Source organism: Vanessa cardui, chromosome 8 (assembly GCF_905220365.1).
Source record: "Vanessa cardui chromosome 8, ilVanCard2.1, whole genome shotgun sequence".
Classification (NCBI taxonomy): Eukaryota; Metazoa; Arthropoda; class Insecta; order Lepidoptera; family Nymphalidae; genus Vanessa; species Vanessa cardui.
Window position 1 is genome coordinate 7,785,561 of NC_061130.1, and position 26,748 is coordinate 7,812,308.

At 32.1% G+C, this 26,748-nt stretch overlaps 1 protein-coding gene across 6 annotated transcripts in view; it reads left to right on the forward strand.

Moving 5' to 3' along the window:
* LOC124532061 (dachshund homolog 2) overlaps positions 1 to 26,748 on the forward strand; it is a 128,322-nt gene that overhangs the window by 97,728 nt on the left and 3,846 nt on the right. For all 6 annotated transcript variants that reach the window (XM_047106692.1, XM_047106693.1, XM_047106694.1 and 3 more), the window contains 2 exons: positions 21,687 to 21,833; positions 22,574 to 22,774. In XM_047106692.1, coding sequence (XP_046962648.1) covers positions 21,687 to 21,833; positions 22,574 to 22,774 — 348 coding nt within the window. The remainder of the gene's footprint in view (positions 1 to 21,686; positions 21,834 to 22,573; positions 22,775 to 26,748) is intronic.

The window sequence follows — 26,748 nt, forward strand, 5'->3', positions numbered from 1 at the left end:
CTCATATTAATCAAAACTTTAGTATAACTTCGGTTAATTTAACAATATGAAAGTTTTGGAGCAGGTTGGGCTGTGGAGTCAATAGAATCAATCAATCAGGGTGAATCGGAGTCTGAAAATTGTAGAAAAGAGCCTGAATAAAATAACCGTCCAGCGGGCATTCGTAATTGTTATTGCATTTAATGGTTCATTCTCATGCAGAATCCAGCAAGCTAACCATTATTTTTTTATACCAGCAACATTCACAATATTATATATTTCATTTGACAGACCAACACGTCAACATTGTATTTTATATATTAAGGAACAAGTACGTACAAGATTTTCACGTCAGTGTTCTAAATTTAATGTCAATGTATTTAATTTTGCATTGTACATTTCGTTACTTATCAAAACTACTGATAAGTTTCTGAAAAAATGATGAAGAGCAAAATATAAATTGTTGTACCGTGTAAGGGATGACAGGTAGAAGTGACTATAAAGTGATATTGTTTATAATTAATTCCTAACAAATGTGATAAAGAGTCGAGATGGCCCAGTGGTTAGAACGCGTGCATCTTAACCGATGATTGCGGGTTCAAACCCAGGCGAGCACCGCTGATTCATGTGCTTAATTTGTCTTTATAATTCGTCTCGTGCTCAGCGGTGAAGGAAAACATCGTGAACCGGGAACCTGCATGTGACAAATTTCATAGAAATTCTGTCACATGTGTATTCCATCAACCTATGTTTGTTGTGATAAAGACAAGCGAGCGAGAATGATGACGGTTGTTTGTTTCCCGAATTAAAATTAAATTCTAATAGGTACTGATGATAAATTATATACACTATCACGTTGATTTATACGTTTATAATTGGTATGGACAGCTAGTTCTCTGGCGTGGGGGATATCCAGAAGGGTTTTAATCCTATTTCACCTTTACATTGTACTGTAGCTAGTAAGGACTGCACGAACCCATACTTTGCGAGTAAGTTTAAACTGATCACTGACAAAATCAAACTTGAGCGTTAAGAGAATATTACACTGAAACTTTATCTTATTTTGTATACATATATTATCATGTTTGGGTTTAATTTGAAATCATCTAATAAAATAATAATTAATATGAAATTTTTACATAACTATTTTATAGGTACGATTTGGCATAATAACCTATTTATTCCAAATTAAATTAATTGAACGACATAGATTTTTAAATTTAATTGCTTCAATTATAAAAAACTTTAACAATCATGTATTTTCTTACTTAGATATTCCATAAATATACACGGACGATGTACAAAACATATTCAATCCCATCATTTCTTTATTTAGTAATTTGGATAAATCTTATATTTCAATTATGAAATATTTGATAAGGAAGTGCGTCATATTATTTGAAGGATCGTTGTTACCTCTAACGTTTGATATCTGCAACCGAGACTTGAGTCTATTCGATAATTCACATTGTGTTCGAGATTTTGTAATTAAATAACATGTAGGCCGTAACATTACGGGTGTCTTGAAAGGGTTGGAATGGAAATGTTTCGCCAATTATGTGAACATTACGTTCGGAATGGAGGGTTATCGATATACCTCACGACTATACTACATCCACCCTTTGAACGAATATCTCTTACTTATAATTAATAGAATATTTCAAATCAAATTGTCTGCGATTCGAATTCGTAATGAAATTTCATACATGAGAGGAATGATAATGAATTTTCTGTTCAATTATATTTATCTGTGTTTTATGAAGCTCTATTATCATTTTATTTTTTGTAAACGACGTGTGACATTTTAAAATATTATGTAGCTGTTCTTATAGCGCGTCAAGTGTAAGTTGGCGTGTGCAAAAACATGTACTAATTTTTTTTGTTGATTTATATCTTATTTGTTTTATTTACCCTTATTAAGATAACTTACCCAAAATCTATTAAAAATGAGACGTAGAAAATTATTTTCTAGGGAGATATTAGTAAAATAAACAAAAAAGTGGCAAAAGAAAGGGTGTAGCAGGTGCTGCCACAGGAACGCCAACTTATACTTGACTGTCTATAGCGATTCATTCTACGTCAATTTTATTGTATATTTCCTTTTCCATTTCGAATATATTTATGTAAAATTTTAGTACGTTAAAATATCTGTTTGATGAAATATAACGTTTAATTTAAAATTGTAACATTTGATATCAGTATAACCCTGACGGTGAAACCCCTTCTATTTCAAATGCTATCACGAATCGGACAGGCGAGTGGTCAAATTCAAATGAATTGTTTTGTGAAACAATCGTATCGACGTACATCAGTAGTCAGTCTAGGGTATTGTTAGGCTACCTAATACACCCCAATAACTGTTTGGTTGGCGGGAATACGTCATGATTTATGGACAATGTGGCTATCAAATTATCGATATGAAAATGTTATTAAAATGTTTAGATACTATATGATTAACGTTTCACTAATATAAGATATATTTATTATTCATATGCAAAAATCAGATTCAGTTTCAAATTAATACAAATGACAGCTGCTATTTTTCCATAATGGTATGTTAAATTGAGTAAAGGTTACAAGTTAGTACAGTTAACAGAGAGAATGTTGTTATAGCCATTGAGGCTGCAGAGATCCTAATAGATGCAATCTGCACTGTCGAATGAGCATCTCACCGCTGCTATTGTTCCCGACATTAGACGGAAACCTCCCATTACGGGGCACGTCCCTGTCATACAAACACTTTCCAATAATACGCAGACACGTTCGAAGATATTATGGCGTACAGAGAAGACTAAATACTTGCCTAATGTTGCCTCAAAATTTATAATAATAAGAATAAAATGTTTACACCTTTAGTTTCCAGAACTAAATTGTCTTAATTTTAATTTAATGAACATACAATTTGTTATAGCTTAGTCTGTAGGAGTATTATAGACTGCATAACATGTCGTCGGAACGCGACGCATTTTGTTCAGAAATACCAGTAATAAAGACACGCACTACTCAGAAGAAATATGTCAAAAATACTTCTGATACTTATTAAATGGTTATCGAAAAGGGCAGTAACATCATAATCGATACCGTGCTAAGAATATTAGTGAAATCTAAATTGATTAAAAACAACCTTACTCGGTACTTGCGGATAATAATAACATTCTTTGCCAATGCTATTGACGACTGTTTTACAATAACTTTTCAGTGAAATATATGTATTTATATCCTCAAATTAAACTCAATAATTGTTATTGATATATCATAACTTAAAACCAAACATCTCCTTAGTATGATATCATCAGTCCTAACTTTCAAACTAATAACAAAGCCTTACCAACTTACCAAGAGTCATGTAAACTGACATACGTTGACATGGGTATAACTGTGGAACCTTCAATATTCACCGAAGTTTCTGGGCGGTTTATGTCTAATTTTTCGCAATTGTGGTATCGTGAGTCAAACTTTTCGACGCTACGAAATTTTCGTGTACGACGAGTAAATATTTGCACTTGAACGATGCAATCGCGATTCATCCTTTTTTTGTTTCGCCGCGGCTTTAGGAAACTATGTTTGGTGTCGGTTGGTTTTTTAACTCAATAATTGGGAATTGAAAATTCTCTTTTATTTTCAGAAAGAAACTTAACCGCATTCATTAAATTTTATTTTTAAACCCTATATATTATTGAGGTTTCATTAGGTATTTTAGTGTCTTAATTTTCATCTTATGTGACGAAGTATTGACTACGTGACCTCTTTACCGACCCCCTATAATGCAGGACACGTCCCTTGATCCCTTGACATCTCATCTATGTGTAATTCCTATGTTGTAATAAAACTATAAGTAGTTCATAATTCTTTTGAGAAACTTAAGATCTTTAATAATTGATGAAAATAACATGTAACAGACTACAGGAAAAGGTTCACCTTTACCTTAATTTTCATTTTTAAAAACGATATTTCAATCTTTCTCTTAACTGACAAACAACCTTGCCTCGTAAACAAAACTTTTCTTTTTCTTGTACGTTCTAATGGATTTCAGTTTTTCATTTCGAGGAAATTTTCAATTTGAGAGACTACAAACGTATAAATCGGATCAAGGGAGGATGTTCTGGTGAAATGAAGCGCAGTATGGGCTTCGGCCGCGCATGACTAATGCAGATGATTAGATTTGGCCGACTGGTCAACTCATCTCTCCCTAATGTACGAGCCGAATGCATGCAATGAACACTGCGGGAGAATAAGGCTTAAACATTACATTTTTAACAAGGTTATCTATCTATTAAATATCGGCTCATAGCCTTAGCAGCTAATTAATAAGACGACCCTGCATAATCATATTAATTGTTCTATTGTACGTTTTTATCTCTATGTTTATCTATTAAAAATCTATCTATAAACACATTTCTGGTAGCTTTAAATTCTATGTTTCCAATTTACTCCCACAACTACACCGACGATTAGTTCTAAACACTAGTATAATTTTCTTCAACGCAGTAGCTCCAGTGATCCTTTTCATTATTTATACGATTACCTTGTCCTATTAAAAGTCAAGGCGTGTTAAGGAACAGTAAAGGGCGGCTTCAGAAAGATTCAAATGAAAGGCATTACACATTTCACCGCTAAGTAAAAGACGCTGTAGTCATGAGTCCTGCTGTACTACACAAATAGACTACCTTATAAGAGAGGTTATTTCTCTCCGTATATACCTTACCGGGACCGGTGCCGGTACTATCAATGCATTTAAAAAAAAACACTAGTAGTTAAGCTGAAGATTTTTAACATTTAGTAAGAAAATCAATATCTAAATTTCAAAAGATAATGATCTATTATCTTATAAATGTATATATACACATTACACATATATTATATTCGGAATAAAATAAATTTTAATTTTGTGTTTTAATTGACTATTAAATTAAGATAATTAATATTTGTGTTTGAGTAAAAATATAAGTTTCTATACACCGAGACCAGTTATTGAGGTATAGTTTAAGTAATTCAGGTGAAGTGGATAGACAGATTTAATAAAGGAAATATATGTATGGATGACGTTTAATTTAACAAACCATCAACATTCAGAGCGCAATAATGTAACGAAAGCCCGCGAAGATTTCACAATATAAGCAACATTGTAATTACAACTTCTGTAATTACGAACTTGTAACTAAAGAGAACACATACGGGAACGATGCTAATCAAGGCCCTATTCAGATTCGCCGTACGAGAAAAGCAATAAATATGAAGCGCTAATAAAATCTCAGTAGCGGAAATAATAATAAAATATTACAAGACCCCAAGATTTTGTCTAATTAATTTTGTATACGTTGCGGGGCTGCACCGTCTTGGGAGTAACATACAATGAGTCGCGATACTGTAGCCGGTAACTCGATCCGGCAACTCGCTAAATTAGAATTTATGAATGTGTATGAAATTATTAGAACACGTTTTAAGGTCTACGTGATACACATACGAGTAAATAAAATATAAAGACTATTAAGTACAGGTTTATGTTCGTGATGTTCATTCGCTCTATTTTTTTTTTATTGATATCTTTATGCTCTTGGCTGTAAAATGTTGTGTTTTACTCTCCACATTAATTTAAAAGTAAGTTTATTTTTTATTTTTCATTAACACACATCTTTAAAAATAATTATTTATATGAAATAGTTTAGAATAAATAGACTGCTTTGATTAAAAAAAAAGATATATGTGGGTGTAGGTATAAGACACGTTACGTCAGATGTTTTATAGTTAACAATACTAGTGTAGCGACGCGGTCACCGGTCGTGTTGATTTTGCCACGATCGAATTGTCGATTTTGCTTCAATCCAATGCACGCGCCATGTGTCGACCGTATCGTATTAGTAATCTGATACGGACTTGTTGCCTATATGACAATCGTTCGATTATGTTCCATCGATTTAAGACAGAAAATATGCATAGCCATGTGTAAATAAACTATAAATACCCTCGAGGCTAATTATTGTTGTGAAGTCAGGGTATTGATAAAAACTTTAAACACCAGCTAACGTCACCAAATAATCCAAAGTCATTACAAACTATACGAGCTAAATTAAATAGAATGCGGTGTTCAAAATTGCAAACATTTTCTAAATTGCCCACTGGAGCGTATGAACTAGCGAGGCAGCGTTGCGTGCCGTGTACCGCTGGGAGTTGGGCTTCAAAACTACAATGACTCACCGGTCAGTGGAGGTAATGTGACCAGCCGTGCGAGTTCTACACTGTGTTGAAATCTTCGAAAATCTATGTGCCCTTTTAAGACCACAGAGTATTTGTACTCTCGAATAGAGTGGATAAAAACCTTGAAAATTCAATTAATACGTATGAACAAAATAAAGCACTTAAAAAGACTATATATGTATATGTTACATTATGTTATTTATCTATTATCCAAGTTGAATAGTTTAAATTCACCATATATAGTAGCAACAATTGAAAGCAAGAGCCGTGAATTTTTTGTTAAGAATCTAGTTAAATAAATATCATACCATATAAACAACAGATAATGTAACATTATAAATTGTCTTAATTCAACAATTTGGCTTAACATAAAACCCTTCTGATATTACTGTTTTGCTGTAAGCCTATCGTTCTAAGAAGCGAGGCAAAGTTAGCTTTTTAATGTATTCTACAAAGAATACATTTAAGAGCTAACTTATACTATCTAATAAAATCAGAAAATTATATTAATCTACAATAAAATAATGTATTCAGTGATATACCTAGTTACATTTAACTTAGTACTCGCTTCAACTCTTACTTACTCTATTCTTTATATTCCACTTTACCTTTTAAAAACTGTCATCACTTTAGAATCAATATTTTATCCATAAAACTATTAGTAGTAAAGGACAAAACTCACTACTCTGAAAAATATCAATCTCAAAATCAAATCAAAGAATATAGTGTTTTAAAAAATTGCCTTTACTAATTAATGTAAATACAGATAAATGACAGTACAATCAATATCCTCAACAAAAATAATCCTAAAATAAGCAAACTCTCTTAAGTTAAAATTACAGATAAGTAACGACAAAACAATACAAAGCGAATTAAACTGGCGTAAGGAATAACCCTTTGTAAAACCGATTAGATGAAATAACAACATCGACTAACTTCTTAATTATCATAAAAGTTATTATGAAAGTATTCAAAATAATTAAAACGGAAGTGCTTATTTATTATGGAAATAATTTTAATGAATATATTTATGATCTTTAATTTTTCTCGGAAAATTAAATCATAGTTTTTATTTTTTTAAAACAGTAAAATAATAGAAACGGAGACAATTATTAAGAGTATATTATTTAATAATTCGATAAACTGAAGTGTATTGCATAACGTCATAACTTAAAAGGAAGCTCAACCTTCTCTTTTTGTCGTCCCTGGCGTAGGAAATTCAATAATAATTGAACTTGTGCCCGGCAGACCGCATCCGGTGTCTTGGGGAAATTGCTTATTGATCTCGGCTCTTCTCTATGCGCTTTTAAGTGCGGATTTATTGTAATTAAAACCTGAATCGATTACAAATTTCTATTTGTAACATTTGATGGTCAATTTATTGTCTGATAGCAAAATTATATAACAAGAAAACATATGTGCATTAAAAGGTTATATGCAAATTAAACAGTTGTTAATGCAATTTTCTTTTTTAGTAAACAATATTATCTGAACAATATGTAGTGTATATTTTTACCAATAAAAATAAATCTGTGGTATAACTGTGAGAAAACAAAAATGTCAATTGATTCGCTGTATAAAGTTTGACAATAGTCGCAAAATTGAGTTATTTAAAGAATAAAATCATTGATGGATATCAGTCAACCTTGATATGTAAGCAAAGCAATCGATTTCGATATTTCAGCGAAAGTAAGTCGATACATCGACTTGACTGTAACTGTGATGTCGATTGTGGTAATAAGATGTTGACGTTATAATACAACCATTAAAAGCTTTGTTTACGGACCACACACGGGCAGACATCGAGACTATCGAAGCCATACGATTTGATTGCAGGATATCGTATTGATGTTGTTAATATCATATTTAGACAACTAACTTTGAATCCACCAAAGATTTGTGATTAGTTTATATTGTAATACAAACATGTCTAAATACGAAACGTAAATATTTTGTTTCATTTGAATATCTTAAGACAAGTGTTATTGTATATTAGGTTAAATGACTTGAGCGCGTAAATTAACTAAAGAACTAGGTAATTAACATAAAATATAAACTTGAAAATAGATACTAATAAACTCAAACATAATTATACATAATATAAGTTAATTATGAATTTAGTATCGTAGCATCTGTGTATATGTCATGAACAATCTACTGAAGAATTAATAACATTAAATGCTTAAATAAATACAAATATGAACTAAAACTAGTTACTGTATAAATCTTCATTAAGTTAATTAATATAACTATTTGAAATTATTAATTTGGTTATTTTGTATAATTTTAGATCTTCATAACACGTACAGTTTTAAGTACGTAGACACATTGTAATAAAAATCAGTAGTGTTAATGTAGCAAGATTGATTACTACTTAAGTGTCCTATATATGTTCAAGTACGTTAGGAAAATCAATTTTGCTTTCGTGTGCGACGCCGTGAAAGATTCTGATTCCGTTAATACCTCTCACTTAAAGCAAACAGTTGTTTTCTATTATAAGCTCCCGGTTTATCGACTTATTGGTTTTAATCGAGAAATCGTTTGTTTGTTTACTTTATTCGAGTCGTTGCGAAGTCTTTTAATAACTTCGTTTTTATTGCTCGTTGACTGACTTTTAATATATATAAGCATGTAATGCAATATCATCACTTTGGTCGTGGAGTATTAAACGTTCATTAAACAGTAAATGCACCGCAAATCAAGGGATTTTAGCTATCACTGCTATCACTTGTGCCTATAATACAATGGCTGACTCAGACAGTGCCTTCCTAGAATTAATATACTATGTACTATATATAATGTACCTATCTATACATACTTATACTAAGTCCTAAAACCGAGAGATATATTATTAGAATGGCTCCCTTTTATAGGATTTATATCTTTATACATATATAGTGCTGTATGACCACTAAAACGTATATTTAAAGTATTTTAATTTCAATAAATATTCTTTTACAATATCTCGTCTACATTCGTATACTAACCAGACAGAACAGAGCAAAATGCATTAAACTGAACCCTCTCTGACTGGACATAATCAAATCCATCCAAGCTGAATTGATTTAAGGAAACCCTTTGCGCACTTTTTATTCACTCCGTACACACTGGTGACAATTCGGAAAAAAATATAATAATTATATGAAACTTCTCTCCATACCTCCATGCATCGGTAGGTCATTTAGTGATATTATAAAGGATAAAATTTAAGTGTTACTTTAAAAAATTCATCAAAAAGCGCTCACAACAAAAAACACTTACCATGTGCTCTATCGTTTATGAATTGGACGATAAAAAATTGAATATTGACGCACAACAGAACGCTCTTCGTTTGATTACTTATGGAAAATTTATTCAAAATTTTTCAATCAATACGTGAGTGTTGGTCGACTTCAAACCCTTTATCTTTCACTCTGTAATTAATACTTAGGTTGATTTATATAGTTGCACATTTACAACTCCTAGTCGTTCCAGTCAAGTAAGTGCCATTTAAATTAATAAACTGTCGGCACCTGTTAGTGTTTACAAATGGTCCGGACATACGTTTCCCGCCTTGGTTTCCCGACAGGGGCGCCGATTCACACCCCTATGATGAATTCACCTTTTATTTTGTCCCACTTGACTCGATTGAGAGTGATTTTTGAGCGTGAATGGGCAGCCAGTGTAATTTGCCACTGACAGGATGAAATCTACATTGAAAGCAATAAAGGACTGGACGAAACTCAATCATGGTTGTTTTGTTGTTTGTGTCAAACGGAAAACTTTATAGCGAACATTTTAGGACTTCAAAAACATGTACACTTTGTTTTTGGGAGCAGCTTAACTAAAAACGCATTGTTATGTTTGTATTTGGGGAACACGAGGATATCAAGGGCAGGTCACCGCTTCCATTTCTGAAAAGGAATATACTGTATCGCAAAGAATATTTATTGGATAATACCGGCACATATTTAACGAGAAACGAAGTCCTTTCTCATAATAAAATTCACTGGTTAAAGTAATATTATCGTAAAAATAATATAATTTCACTTAATACTATTTTTGTAAACCGTCTGAAATCTGAATTCAAATCCGAATACTGCAATTCATTTAAGTTTCAAAGGTAAAGTTTCTAATACCATAACAAAACTTCGTAGAATCTTAGAGGAACATTTGAGCACTGCCCCTCACGAATAGTTGTTAGACAATAAATTATTTAATAACCCTCGGCCTCGGTCCCAACCTGTGCACTTAATCAGGGAATATATTCGACGGAATCACCTCTTTAGAAACAATTAATTCGGTCTTGATTAAGACCGTTGCACTTGGAAGACGTCTTTGTGGTATCTGATGGAGGTGGCTTCGTACTTACGAGACATTTGATCTTTACAGAATATATTTGCACATATACTATGTGAGTCGATATTTTAATAAAGAAAGAGCAGAATTTATGTATAATTCACCAATGTATAATTGTATTTTTACGTAATCATTACTTTTTTGACGTAATTGTTACATTGTAGTTAAATAAAATGAAATCAATCATTATTGTAACTAAAAGCGGCATTCACTACTACATGTATTTTATTTTGAGCAATCATTCAAACATATTTATTATCTTGGAAACGATTAGTTTAAATTCCCTGAGCGTGATTAGTGCAAGTCCATCTGAAAAATCACAGTTTTCAATAATTTTAAACCTTTATTTCTTAAACATAACATTATTAATTATACTTATAAAATACACAAACAAAGACATTTCGTTAAACGTTTAAAAGTTTACGATTATTAAATAATATGTATATACTTTTACTGCATTATAGTTTTGGCAGCGTTCGCAAATAAGATAAAAATAAGCCCCGTCATCCTATACAATTGTGTAAACATATTCGTAATAATATTTATCAAACACATAGAACAATTCGTTAATGCAAACGTATGGCTAATGTCAATGTGTGCGTAATTTATGAGGAAATTTTATATGTTAAACAGATAAGTGTTCCTTGAATCAAACAAACGGTCTAACAAAAGCAGATGACGCACACTACAAAATCTTAGTCCTTCAAGGGTTTAAGTTTCAAAGGCTTTTTCTGACCAATGTTGACCGGTGTCGGGTTATTGGTTCGAATTAATTCAAAGACAAAACGATTCTTGTTACATCCCTAGTCCCCTACAAGAACTAATTGAATTATTTATGATGGCAGTAAGATAGTGATTGCAATTTATCTATATAAGACTTAATATACAGTTGCCTGTATATGTTTTTAACCTCATCTAACTCTTAAAAAAGTTTAGTGTTATGATGAGTTGTAAACTAAATCCCCTTATGTATAATTAAAATTAGGATTTGTACGACTTTCGTCTTTCAAATTTATAAATAAAATAAATAATATTAAAACCGTTGAATTTTAGAGTTTATATTCCACTTAATCTATTAATGACTAATAATATACTCGTAAGTATTTAACGTATGGTTTTTATCTGAGTTTATTTTAGGGTTTCAAGTTTTATTGCATGAAATAAACAAATTATTTTACAGGTAAAAATAAAATATACATTGATAGCTATTTTAATCACGTGCGTTCGACATCTACAAACTTTTAATTTTCTCTCGAACAAAATGCGAGAAGGGGTGGCCCATTTGATGTCCAGGGTCGGTGAAGTTCGAACGCTTTATTACAGTGTCCGGCTTTAAGTGGGTGAAAAGTTTCAACACCCTTTGATTTACTTGCCGTGCGGGGAATAGGTGTTCGATCGAATGAACTGAACTTGACAGAACTTAGTCTAATTCTAGACCGCAATTTACTTCAATTAGGAACTGCTAATGAACATAAATATTAAAGTCAATATTGTCGACGAGAATTAATATTTCTGCGGTAACGCTAACAATAGTTACCCAGGGAATAACTGGCAATACTAACCTCATATTATACCCCTCAATTATTACTCTAATGCCTTTAAAGGACTATTTTAATCCCCTAATCGGAAGCCAAACTAACGTGGCGCCGTCCCGCATAGAAATATCTTAAATTGGCAACCCGGTCCGGCGGGCCGACCATAAAACATCTTAATGAGTACCGCCAGCAGCTGCGAAGCCCCATATTGCCGTTCTCATATCCATGCAAACTACCCACCGACTACGTCTTAGCGGGCTTACTTTCCTCCTCCATGTTTACAAGTCGACAACTAATTTGTTGCAATATGTGCATAGGACAACATTATGGCCGCTATCTCCTAAGTGCGTGCCTTGCATAAGTTTAACTCCTTCCTCACCACGACGTACCTCAGCGTGACCCTCGAGCGTACCCCTACTATATTCAAATTTACTCCAAGCGACCATTTGGACACGGATTTGTTATAAGATTAAAGGAAGATTTCACTTGTGAAACAATATGGCAGACGATTTACATATTTCGTTTCCTTATTAGTTTCGGGATATTTGTTTTGGGGCCGCCGAATTTACATCCACTGACCGATTAAATGGCCCTTAGGCATCTTTAATGGGGGTGCCGCGTGGTCGTTGTTGGCCTTAGCAAATGTGTGCTTATGCGTAATTGAATATTTTATGAGCTAAAGCAAATTTAGTGCTGAAACTTTATTGATTTCTTGTTCCGTGTTGCTTTTTACGGTCGAATCTTCAGTTTGCTGTCTCAAAACATTAAGGACTCATTGAGCCACGTCAACATTGACATTCATAACTCGCCATTCAATTCTCGCATGTGTTTATCGTTGGCATTTATCTGTTGACTGTTTTTATTTCGTGGTTGACATTTACCCTCTGTTTCAACAAACTCATCCTGTTCCCGACGAGTTTCTTTCATTCGCTATACAAGTGCTCGCGCTGCATTACCCCTATTCAAGTCGAGATAGCTTCACTTAGTTTCCGCTTTTTCAGTGCGGACGGGTTAATTTCTGCATCTTTATTATTCGAGTGGCCAGTATATGGATAGTCTGTAGACTGTAGTCTAGTGAGTCTGGTAGCGCAGATTGTGTGGCGGAAAGCAAACTTGAATTGTTGGTCGCGTGGAGGTAATGAACGCACGGGTGGGACACGGTGTTAGAGGCGTCTGGTACGAGCGAGAGGCACGCCGGGGGGCAGCGGGAGGTGTGGGAGGTGCGCCTCGCAGTGGAAAGGGAGGATGCAACGCGTCCTGTATGCACAGCGCCGCTTCCGCATTCGTTAATGCAAAAGCGAGCACAGACTTCAGGTGTACATTTTCAGCGCTTGTGTGCTTTATACTCGATGTTAAGGCGCGCGTCTTTGTAGATGCTAAGCCTTAATTATTATTACATTTTATCTCGTTTATATTTTATACTCTCTGATGTAAAACAAAATTCTGCGTACTATTTAATTACACCTAGCATTATAAATAGCTTAAACAATAATTATTTTACTTTAGGGATTCACCTAAAAACGTGACTGACCATTCTCTTAAATGGTCTTACTAGATATTTTTTTCAATTTTTAATTCTATTCCACGTCTAAAAAGAATATACAGAAGCTTAACAATTCATTATTAGAATCGTTCATTTCGAGTTCATTAAAATCGCATTAGGATTAATTTTTCTCGTCCCCATTTTAATTCGCAGTTTGCCAAGGGGATCACGCTGGCCGGCTGCAATCATCCACTGTCAATATTTGCCGAATCTTACCTGCATCTATATAATATGATATTGCATGGAAACGCTGAAAAATATTACCTTTTTACTTATCTTTTACCGGCCAGTAATTGCTTTTACATTTAAATAATTAATATTATTTTAATTATGTAATTAAATGTCTAAATCAAATTTAAGAAAGATGTTATTTTTACAAACAAACTTTAGCATGATCAATCATACTTTCATCTTTAAACATCTTACTTTTTTTATAAATAATTTATTTGTTAAATAAAGCGAACACCAAATATTTTCTACCAGTTTTTTAAAGTCGCGCTTCGACCATCTCAATATCTTTTTATTATTGTGAATTTTCTTTGAATTATTTTTGTAAATTTTTAATTTGTCATACGTTTTTTGTCAATCATTAGATAACGCTTAAATTACTTAGTATTTAATATACAATTATCGTAAAAAGTTCATGGTTAACGCGATACTAGATATGCATTTATGAGTATGTTACTATTAAACATGGTTCCTAAATTAAATGTCCAATATGTCATAAATAATGATTAAATGTTTTTTGTCGGCTATTACGATTAACGACTCGACGTCCAATTTCAGTTATATCGCGTCGACAGTATAATAAAAACGCGACATAAATATTCGATAATAAACGACTTATGTTTACACTTGATGGCAACTTTGTAAATAATTTAGATTTTCAGATAACAACTCGACTTCGGTTTTACATTTTGCTGTTATTATAATTAAAATAATAATTGATTTTAGTAATAGAAAATAAAAAATATGAGTTCATTATTATTAAAACAACTTTATTATTTTTTTTGGAATTTATAAACAACTATTGTATTTATACTGCGAAATTACTTTAAAGACAGCCAAAATTGTGTTCATAATAAATTAGTACTGCACAGCTCCTAGTGCTGGTAGGATAGATCTACAGCACGTCTATCAAAAGTTCATGGAAGTCATACAGTCAATTTCTGTTCATTAGAAATCACAAAGAGGTTTCACTATTTGCTTTAATAACAATAAAGAACATACGGCCGACTCGATCACGATTCCGTATCGCTTGAATCGTATGTAAATCGATATTTTTCTCAAATCGTTGCACTGAAGCCTCACGATATCATCATTTGCACGCGACATGGTCCCTGCCGACTAATATCTACGTTATTAATTCAGGCATATTAATAAAGGTGTCGAGTTACGACCACACTGGCGTCGCAGGAAGCATGGCCCGATGAGCCATTCCATCGAAAATAATACATTTGATCCCGAAATTATTTTTACTACGAATCGACTACTCTTTTCAACCGACTTCCAAAAGGAGGAGGTTATCAATTCGTCTGTATTTTTTTTTTTTTTTTTTTTTTTTTTTTTTTTTTTTTTTATGTTTGTTACCTCATAACTTTTCACTGGGTGGACCGATTTTGATAATTTTTTTTTTGTTTGAAAGGTAGTGCTTCCCGTGGGGTCCCATTTTTTTATTTTTTTTTTCCGATGATGGTATCCATGTGAAAACGACATAAGTCTTAAATTTGCATTATGTATATGCGCGACAAATAGGTGAATAACTGAAAATCACGTTAACCAATTTTGATAATTCTTTTTTTATTATAAAATATATACTTCAAGGGTAATTTGGTGAAAGTTTGGTAAGGTTCTGAGCACAGGATCCATGACAAAGTAACGGAACGGAAGGGAACGGAACAATTCTGAGGAGCACGTTAGCGATACTCGGTCGAATCTTTTATTTATAGGTTATTTGGATATTTGAGTCACCTTCCGTAATGTGGTTATGTTTATGTAATTATCATAGTCGAATATTATAATCAACTAGCTACCCACCCCGGCTTCGCACGGGTGCAATACTGATACTAAATATACTACAGAATTTGTTTATATACGACATCACATCGCAAACTTCTAAAATTATGAGTGTTTCTTTACTATATTGTTCATGTATTATATACACAAACTTTCCCCTTGAATCACACTATCTTTTAAAAAAAACCGCATCAAAATCCGTTGCGTAGATTTAAAGATATAGGGACAGAGAAAGCGACTTTGTTTTATACTATGTAGTGATGGAACTCCTATACGGCTCGCAGTTAGGGTGCGATATGGGGCAGAATTTCTTACTATCTTTAATCAAATTTTGTGTATGTGATGTGATGTCATATGATGTACGAAATATAGTTGGTCTTTTTCAAAGTTTTTTTGCTGAGTTCGATTACAGCTCTTTCGAGGGATCCTTGTAGTTTACGCCGCGTGACGTATTAAATCCGCATTTTCGAAAGTCTATTTTTGCTTTATTCGCATGTTTCCTTTGAAATTGCCCTCGAAGTAGTTTCTGACTCATATAAACGGAACGCTTAATCTATCCATATTAAAAAAAATTAGTTAGTCAACATCAGCTTCACTTAAAATCAAAAAATAAATAAAATTTTAACAAAAAGAAAAACCGACTTCAAACAAAACACTATATTAAAACAAATGAATATGCACGAAAAAGTAATAAAAATAATTGCGTATTCAACATATTTTTTAGAGTCTTCCTAAGTTAAATGAAATGAAAAATATTAGACTACTTAAAAGTCGATTAACGATTATATCATGTAGTTATAATTATTGTTATATTTGGAGTCGGTGTCAGCCAATAAAACCCTACAGTATATCTATCAAAAAACAATACGAGAATACTTTAACAAATATTTTTTTTACAAATTACCTTTTACACAATAATATACTGGATCAATCAAGGGGCTCGTATCGCTTCTTTCTTTTGATTGTTGGGGCAAGGGCACCGTGGCTGACACCGGCTCCAAATATACCAATAACTATAACTACATGATATAATCGTTAATCGACTTTTAAGTAGTCTAATATTTTTCATTTCATTTAACTTAGGAAGACTCTAAAAAATATGTTGAATACGCAATTATTTTTATTACTTTTTCGTGCATATTCATTTGTTTTAATATAGTGTTTTGTTTGAAGTCGGTTTTTCTTTTTGTTAAAATTTTATTTATTACTAAACGATAATGCGTTCATTTGTGAATTATAATCAAGTCATGAATCTTTCCCGAATTCGAGTTATGGGGAAATATGAAACGAAGGGAATATATTTAGTTTGTAAATACACACAGACTCCTCCAATGAATCCTTCTGAATTCATCATCATAGTCATAATATAAGGCGCACTTATAAAATCATCTCGAAAACCAGTTATTTTGCAATTATAATCAAAACAATAACGTGGGTCATATAAAATTTTGCGAACAGGTTATTTTAAATCGATAGTAAAATCCTGAGGTGCGTTAAAGCAAACAAACATACCAACTCTTACATAATTTCATATGTTATAATATAATTAGTAAATAAATTATTTTAAATTATTTTGTTGACAAAAAATGTTTGTGAGCTTCTACATGAATTAATTGTAATTTGTAATATTATTTTTTGATTTGAAAAGTCCAAAATTGGCCTAGCGTACCGGTGCCGGAGGCCGGGGCCTGCAATATCGAGATTCCAACATTTCACGCTCCGTAAGTTTAACCGTATCGATACGGATATAATAACCAGTGGAATGGTAACTATAAAGAGAGATTGTATTTTTACTAACGTCGTAAGAAGTCGGAATGTCCGACCGGCCTTTGATCGGTTTGATAAAACAGCCTGCAATTTTCTTATATTTTTTCATAAAAATTTTTAGTCTTTATTATAAGCATGAAATATGAAATGGAATGTAACGTTTAAATATATGTTAGAAACTCATTGGCTTGCTACGCTGTCTGCTTTTGTACGTATGTGTCCGCATCATTGGACATGAAGATGGAGAGAAATTCATTTGACAAAAAGACTCGAGCCAGACATAAATTCTGGTATGTGCTATCAAAACATCAATCAAATAAAAACAAAGGCGTTATTAACTTATAGAAGTTAATTTGTTTGACATTTACTACTTTTGAAAGTATGTTTGACTTCAAAATAACAGTTAAGCCCGTTTCTCGGCAGTGCATGTCTATTTATCGTATACATATTGAGCAGCTACCTTTTATCGTCATGTGTTTTCAACGTAAGCGAATATATCGTGTTATGGGTGAAGGTCACACGTAGCTCGTAACTCAAGAGTCCCCACTCGTCCGGTAAGAACAATAATCCGAACAATTTTGAGGAAAATGTTTATCGCGGGAGCCACTCGCCTCATAAATTCTGCCCAAATAAAACAGAGGAAATAGATAAAAAGCTACATCTACTGTCATCGAGTATAACAGGCCCGATCATTACCACTTAATCCTTTAGCAAGTGTACTTTGATAGTAATTACTTTATTTCGTTCTTTTTACATTTTGATAGCAGCTAAGTATCAATGTTATCCTATTCAGTACTATCGCATACTTGAAAAATTAAAATATAATTAAAACTATAATTATAGAATGCTTTTAACTTCATTCAATATGTTATGTTATTCGAATTAAACAGTTTTGATATTTTAGTTAATGCCCGATGAAAATATCAAATTGTCTCATTGATATTCTTAATACTAACTAATATTTAACATTTATATGTTTAATTTTAACGCTGAGAATTTTTCGAAGTTCCATAAAATTACACCCTTGATGCAAGCATTAAGAAAATATCTTCGTCATCTCATTCGACTGTGCCCCTTGAGCCGAACATACGTCGTGATAACTGACGCATCTTATCTCCCAAACATTATTTCATACACATCTATCGGAAAGCCATTTCAACTGTGTCTGATTTTATTCTAGGCAATTTATTTTCAATAAAGAACTATAAAAAAGACTTATCTAAATGGCTCGGGCGCGACTGAGGGGAGTGGCTGTCATAAATGTCGATTTTTATTTACGTTATGTCATGGTGGAAAAACTATTATAATTTTGCAATGTGTTAAATTATAAATTAATAGTCGTATAAAAGTAACTGATCACTTATTTAAGACTATTTTTTATTTAAAAAAACTGGTATGTTGTTTCACAACGTTTCACACTTATAATTCGCACTTCAATAGTATAATAAGACCATGCATTAATAATCCGCGAAGAAATTTACAAATATTTTTTTCGGTATTTTTGCTATGACCTAAATTTATAAGGAATTATATATATAATAGTATAAGGATAACTACAGTAAAATAATAAATGAGTAGTAGTCACAATACGGCTCCACTGTAAAACAAAAATATTTATAAACAAAATTTAGAAATACTCTACAGGGTCGTTTATTATTAATTTATCATGTTAATAATAGCAATAAAATCTTAAAATATACATTTAATGAAGGAAATATTATAACTTTCATTTAATAACATTTTATATTTAAGTGCTATTTAGGGGAATGGAATATAATTTGTATACACAAACCGACTCATTTACATGTTATTTGAGCAAGCGACCCAAGGGGCCCGTATCAGCCATTTATGAGTTGAAAGTATTAAAGAAAAGAACCCGATACATATAAAGAGATAGATATAATAATAATAGGAAAAAGAAGCGTGCAAAGAAACTGCTCGCGGCGTATAAACCCCGCAGAAAGCGGTATTGTTCTGCGACTTTTAAAAACGGAACAAAATGAACGAGGGGAAAGGAAATCGGATGAAAATATGAAAAGAATACACGTTATACACGTAAAAGTGAAACGAAACGTCGGAGATCGGTCTCAACCGCGGCGGTCCGCAAATATAATTTGCATAGTCAAGTAGCCAAACTTTTGTCTGCAACGGATGTTCGCAACCATATTCGTTCGTTGCTTTTTAACCACACTCTCATTCTGTATCGAGCCAGACTTTTTATTGCATTTTTTCCCCTTTGAACGGATTCCTTCAATATTTCGTTGGTTCGTTTTTATTCATACGCTCGGTCGTCGAATTGTTTTGCTTAGTATCGCAACCTCTGTTCGTCTGTTCGGTATGCGAACGTTAATGTTGTTTTGTATCGCATATCAAAAAGTTTAATTTTCATTTTCATTATCACCCCAACTGATTTTTTATCATTGTCAAATTCAAATTGCAAACATTGTCTGACTTAATTCATTTTGAGAAGGAGAGGACCTATATTAACAAAAAATAAAATAATCTCTAAAGAAAGTAATATATTCACTATTCACTTATTCTTCTATTGCTCTTATAAAATTAATATTCTATAAGAACTTTTTCAATTCGAACTTAAATCAGAGAGCAACAAAGGATTAGGATTCTTTTCAAATCTCGAAGCGTCGAGAAGAATAATCAATTGAAAAATTATTACGATTCATCTTTACTCGTGAACTCATCGATATGGAGTTAGGAGCCGGATTATTTTCAAAGGGCGCCGACGATCGATAGACAAATATTGACTTATAAAAACAATAGGCGAACGTCGCTCCCGCTTTATTGAGTACGATAAGACGTTTGATTGCGATCGGATTCTTTTGAATACCTTCGAGCTCCGAATAGATTAACTGAATGTATGTACTATTTTCAATATACGCGGTGAAATGCTTTAAGCTAATTGATAATTTACGCGTTATTTACATATGAGATGAGATGAAAAGATCCAAAAATAAGCGTCATTGGAGTGAGAAATCGTTTTTCAGAGGTGTTGGTCTGTACCGACGTTCGGACTCGTCGGTCCGTTGAATTTTCCACTCACTGGACCTCTGGGGGCACAGTCACACCTTTGTATTAGCATTAGCGTTACCTTTTATCCTAAATATATGAATCTATGTCGTATAAAACTCCTTCTGCCTCATATGTTTTGGGTTAAAATATTTAAGCATTGTTCTATCAACATTTTAATTTAGATAATAGACACTAAAGAACAAACAATCAAAATCAAATATGCTTACTTATGTATTATTTTTATTAGAGAATAACATTTAAAAATATAGGGTTTATTTCATTTTTTATATTGAAAGAAAAACGTTTTGGAAAGAGTAAGTCAAAATTGACTTACTCTTTAAATTAGATTTATCGTCATTAGAATTAAATTATTTTTAATTAATTTCATTGTGAAATAAGGTTGAAATATTATTAGGCCTAACTTGATTAAGAATTATGAGATACATATTTATTAAAAATAGAAACTTTCTATTCAGATACCAATAAGTGAGTCAGAAGGTATTATGATTAATGACTACTTTAACATTAATTGCAAACAAAATAGGTGACTCGAACAAATCAAGAAGCACTGCGATCCGTTGGATCCTAATTATTGTTTATTTTTACAATTTCCATAAAGGCAAGTCTCAAATCGTATTAAGAAATGTAGAGGAACAAAAACGAGGCGTTATTACGAGCCGTGTCGGAGGTTGTATGACAAATGATGCGTAGGAGTCGCTCGCTAGTGAACCCCGAACCTTCATTAGCAACAACATTAATTACTAGCGAATATTAAATGAGAAAACGACTTGTTTTATTTTTGGTCAACTTTAATTTGTACTAGACAATATTGTATAATTATCTAAGTTAACGTTACTACCATATATACACACAATATTAATACTTTCCGTACCCACTTTTTCATCCACCCATTATTTACATCTATTTAACTGTAACAGTACATACATATACATGAATTTCTGAACGAGAAATTTTTTTTTTAAGTTATATACCGGGTTAGATTTACTTACTATTTAATTTTTATTAATTTTCAAAAAGGCTATTCGAATACAATGCAAGTGATAAAGATGGATTCCTAGGTACCCCAAGTCTGGAACTATTTCGACGCTTTATAAAGTAGCGGTTAAATTTTCAGCATACCAAACGAATACTTGTTTCCAATTATCATTATAAAGATAATAATATACTTATATCTCCATATTTTACAGAGTGATGTAAATTTTTATTTTATACTCTTACATGTAACAAAAATAAAATATCATGTTTAACGTTCTAATTTTTTTCAGTCATGTACCAGAAGAGACTGAAGAAAGAGCGAAAGCAGAGGCAGCAAATTCAAGATCAGTTAGAATCAGAGTTGAAAAGACGGCAGAAGATAGAAGAAGCACTGAAACAGTCTGGAGCGCCCTCAGAAATACTTAGAATAGTTACTGGTAAGAAAACCTATAACCTAAAATCCTTAATAAACTTTTATTAGAATTGTATACTGTCTAAATTCGCTTGGCAATTTATGCTCTTACATAAAAATTCAATTAAAACATATAATAAAAATACGTTACAAATTCCATTATAAACCTTTAAATACTTTGTAAATGAAATACAACAATCTTTTGCAGTCAGGAAGTACAACAAATCCTTACATTACTGAATGCCTCTGACATGTTAACTTAACTTCTGTCAAACTATCTGCATATCAGTTAAAACTCGACATTTCCACAATAACGAAACGTTGTAAGGCTAAGTTATCGTAAAACGAATTTCAACTGTATGTAACAAAGAATAAAATTATGTTTCGTTTAAAGAATAACATAACTTGTCTTACAATTGATTGCTAGTGTGTATGGAGTGCGTGACGTAAGTGGGGTGGTAAACGTTAGTGAAGGCTTGTACTAATCTCCGTGTCAGGAAATCGTTTCGCAGGCCATTTGAAATGAGGGTTCGAAGCTGAAGTAACACGCATTTGAGTTAAATTTCTTGTATAATCACTGTTTGCCACTTACATTTATTAACAACGCATTCAAGTACTACAAATACAGTTAATAGACTAGGGTACTTATAGCGCATTGCCAATAAAAGAGAACTTTCTCGCCGACATAATTGCACATAGAAAACATTCTCGAACCTCCTTCTTTTTTTTATTTCAAATAACATGATTCTATTTCTTTTCCCGTAGAAAACCTAACACCTGTAACGCAAGAGAACCGAGAACGTGAGAATGGTACTGAGAGCAAGCCACCGAGCACGGAACCACCCACCTCATCGCCGCCGTTCCAGCGGGACCCGCCACGCACGCCTGACAAACCGCAGTGGAATTACCCGCCACCGCCCGTCGACATCATGAGCGGAGGAGCTGCCTTCTGGCAGAATTACTCTGGTGAGCATTGACTTTAGCATTATAAATATAGAATCACCTCTCATATATATCAATATATAACATAAAGGAACCTACTACACGCTTGATACGATTGAAAGAAGCCAAGATTCCACACAATTATCCTCTTAATTGTTATTATAAAAACTAAAATAAATAAATAAAGATCAAGGAAAGTGGAATAAAATAAAATTATTGTGCGATAATTTTTTGCTACTAATGAGCAGTGAGCATTCCTTTCGAACTACAATTGAATTCCACCAAAACGAATACAAATGAAGTTACACGAGAAAGTGGTATAGGGGGTTTGTTTTGCTTGCGGTATGTGGTTGAACAGATGCACGATCTCGTAGTTGTTTAACGTTTTACATTTCTCAAACATTAAAAAAAATGGGACACTTTAAATATCATTTTCCATTCTCAAGGTATTAGAAAAATCTCAACGATTATTATATTCAAAAATAAATGTAAAAAATATTTCTTCACTATATATATTCAATGAACATACATGCAAGTACGACTTATATAAAAACGTAGTATTAAATAAATATAAATAAAAATACATATAAATCGGTTGTACCTAATCAATATTTTCCAAACTTATTTCTTATATAAAAAAGTGTGAAACAAACTCTATATAACATAAAATTATGTATATCACAAAATGGGCCTTTAAAAAACATATATTGATTATTACAATAAAAAATTCAACATGCGATGTTTGGACTCTTGAACTCATCATATTACATACCATTGCGAATTGAGAATGTCAAGTATTCAAAAGCATAAAACGATACACGCATTCTTATTTTTATTGAATTTGTATTAGGGAGAGCACCACCCAATTATTTTTTATCGAAGTAATAAGAATAATCTTTACAGGCAAATTAATAATAAAACATTTGCAAACTGTAATTTCAAGTACTGAAAATTTCAAACAATTACTAAATTGGAGTGTAAAAAAAATTAGTGATTGTTATTCAGTGACTATACTTTCAAATTATAGCTATATAATACAAAATACTCGTATTTGAGTTTTCTGTATTATATAGGTAGTAGATATATAGATTAAGTTGGAAAAGAGAAGTAACACTTACAAAAACACACAAGTAAAACGACTAACAAGCACAGTATTAAAATATGATACGTGCATTCGTAGACAAAATTGCCAGTGGCAGCGCCCAACAAGAAGAGTGCGCTCTGCTCACATGTTAGTAGATTTTTTCATTCATATCCTCTTTGTGGAAAGCCCAGAAATTTCATTAAAAATGCACCGGCCGCTGTGGACTTTCAAATACTATTGTGTGCAGCCACACCCTCACAGCGAGTGATGGATATGAAAACTAGCATCGCTCTTTTGTGTTTCATATTTATTGACTCATAATATTTTATTTTATTTTTGTATGTTTCATAAACTGTATCTAAAATATTTGGTAGTATTAAAATTTATCAACAATCTGTCCACTCATCTGAATTCAATGCAAGTGATTTATAAGTATTTTATTTTAATTAAAATAGATTTAATTAACTAAACGAAATGCGTATCTACATAATTAAATAAAAAAAAATAAAAATCCTTAACGCTTAATTATTTTATTTTTACGCGAATTGAATTTGGTTTGTTTTTAAATTATATTAAATGATTATTTTATTATCATTATTATTTTTTTATAAATCATTACTGAAATGTAATTCCATCAATAACTTTATAATATCACGTGAAAGTAGATGCATCGCATATCACAAATCCCAACATTAACTCGTAGTAGAACATTGATACGTTTCACATTTCCTGTTTTCCCGACAAGTGCCCAGCGAACAGGCTTGCTTTCAAGTAGAAATTGCAACTAATTTAACTGTTGCCCTTCTCAAGTATCTAACGCACGCGAACACGCGAGTGCGGAATATACAAATGGAATTTAACTTTACTAATTTAATTGTTTTATTTAGCCTTATTTTACTTCGACAAAGTTATAAAATAAAATACAATCCATGCGATATATAATCCATTGGTACTTTCTATTACTTCGCCCTCATAACCACATGATTCGGCGGAGTTCAGACACAGGACAAATGGCTTTACGTGCTTTCTGAGGCACGGGTGTGTAAACACTGCTTGCTGATGAGCTGTTATAGAGAATTTCTTGTATGAAATAATATACGTATAATCTAAACAAGCTATCCAAAGATACTATGTTAATATATAACTGCGTAATTGAGTTTACCTTTTTTGCATCTATTCAGATATATTTTTTATATGTATTAATCTAAAATGTTATAAAAAAAAAATCCCATTTACGTTATTAGTTTGATACAAATACACTAATATTAAAAATATTTCAAAATATACAATACTAATAAATTAAGAAGCATATTGTTTTTTTTAACTCTAAAGAAAGATATATTTTTTAAAAGGCAATAGAGAGTAAAAATAAAAATAAAACTTTGCTCTTTTATCATCTTTCTTCATTGCCGCCGGTAAAAGAAAAAAAACATATTTTATTATTCGTAAATTAGAAAACTTTTTCTACATTTTCCTTCAACGAAACGGGATAAATCAAAAGTTTTAAATAACAAAGATACATAATAATACAAAAAAGTTTTCAGTGTACAACATTTTAGAAAATAAATAAAGTGGAATTCAATTTATTTAAACAAATTAACGAAAACGCATTATTATACAACAATATATTATTGACTTCAATGCAGGGCTTAAGTAGACTAGACTATAAGTAAGGATTTATTGCACATTCTTCATAACACTTGTAGGGTTATATAGTTTGAAACAAAGGAATCAATATCATTGAAATAAATAACTTGACAATTTTATCATCTCACGTCAAAAAAATTTGTCTTGTTGAAGAATACGTTTATAAGTTTACTTTATATACATATAACTACGAAGCTAAAGGTAATTGCTATTATATTTAAAGAACATTGTATTCCAGTGTCTTTAGGCGATAAACTCAAAACTACGAAACGAATTCACTAATGGAGAGATGATTCATTAGAAAGATTATATCTCATTATGGTTTTGTGTTACAAAATGTATGACGAGCAATAGCATGTATATTATGTTATAAACGTTTTATGTCGACCCATATTCTACCCGCGCGAAGCCCGGCCTGGAAGCTAGTAATATATAAATATAAATAAACAATGAAATTAAAATGTATTTCTTACATAAATAAATATAGCTACATTTTTCATAAAGGCCGTAGAAACGGAAATGAACCAACTGATGTTAAGTAATATAAAGTTGAAAAATTAATAAAGAGGAAACTTCTCCGGCTACTTTATAGGTACGCTTGTAAAATGAATGGAAATAAAATTGTACAGCACAGGTGCGCCCGAAACCTTTGACGATATTAACTTTTGTACGCTTCAACGAAATATTAGCGTCTATAAGACACAAGTACTGTAATCATATATTCTTATTGAGGCACTACCAAATAACAAAATAAAACTTTTGGTCAATCAACCTTTCCGATCGATGTTTAAACTATTTTTAATGACGAGTCACAAAGATTTGTTTATTTTTAAAAGTTAAATTTAAAATGAACTCGATTGTGTCACAAAGAAATTGAATCCTTGGAAAAAATAGAGAGAGTACTTCTAATAGGAAATCAATCAACGTTATTAGTCACGCTTCAAAATGTTAGCACCAATAGCACCCGTCCTCAGTTGATCAAAGAACAATTCCAATACCCACTATTCGGCTCGTGCGTAAGCGTAAGCAACCCGCGGCTCCAGTTATAGATGGGTACCGCGCACCGTGTACTGACATGAGCCTACATTTATGTAAGCGAGCCCTTTTTTTACAACGTTCTCAAATTCGGCAAAGAAACGTTTTTATAAAAAAGTTTAATTATTTTAAATTCGAGGTTTCGTCGAACAAAGGCATCGGTTGCTATGTAGGATAAAATATCACTTTTAATTATATTTTTCTGAGGTATAAATTACAAAAAAAAAGTTTT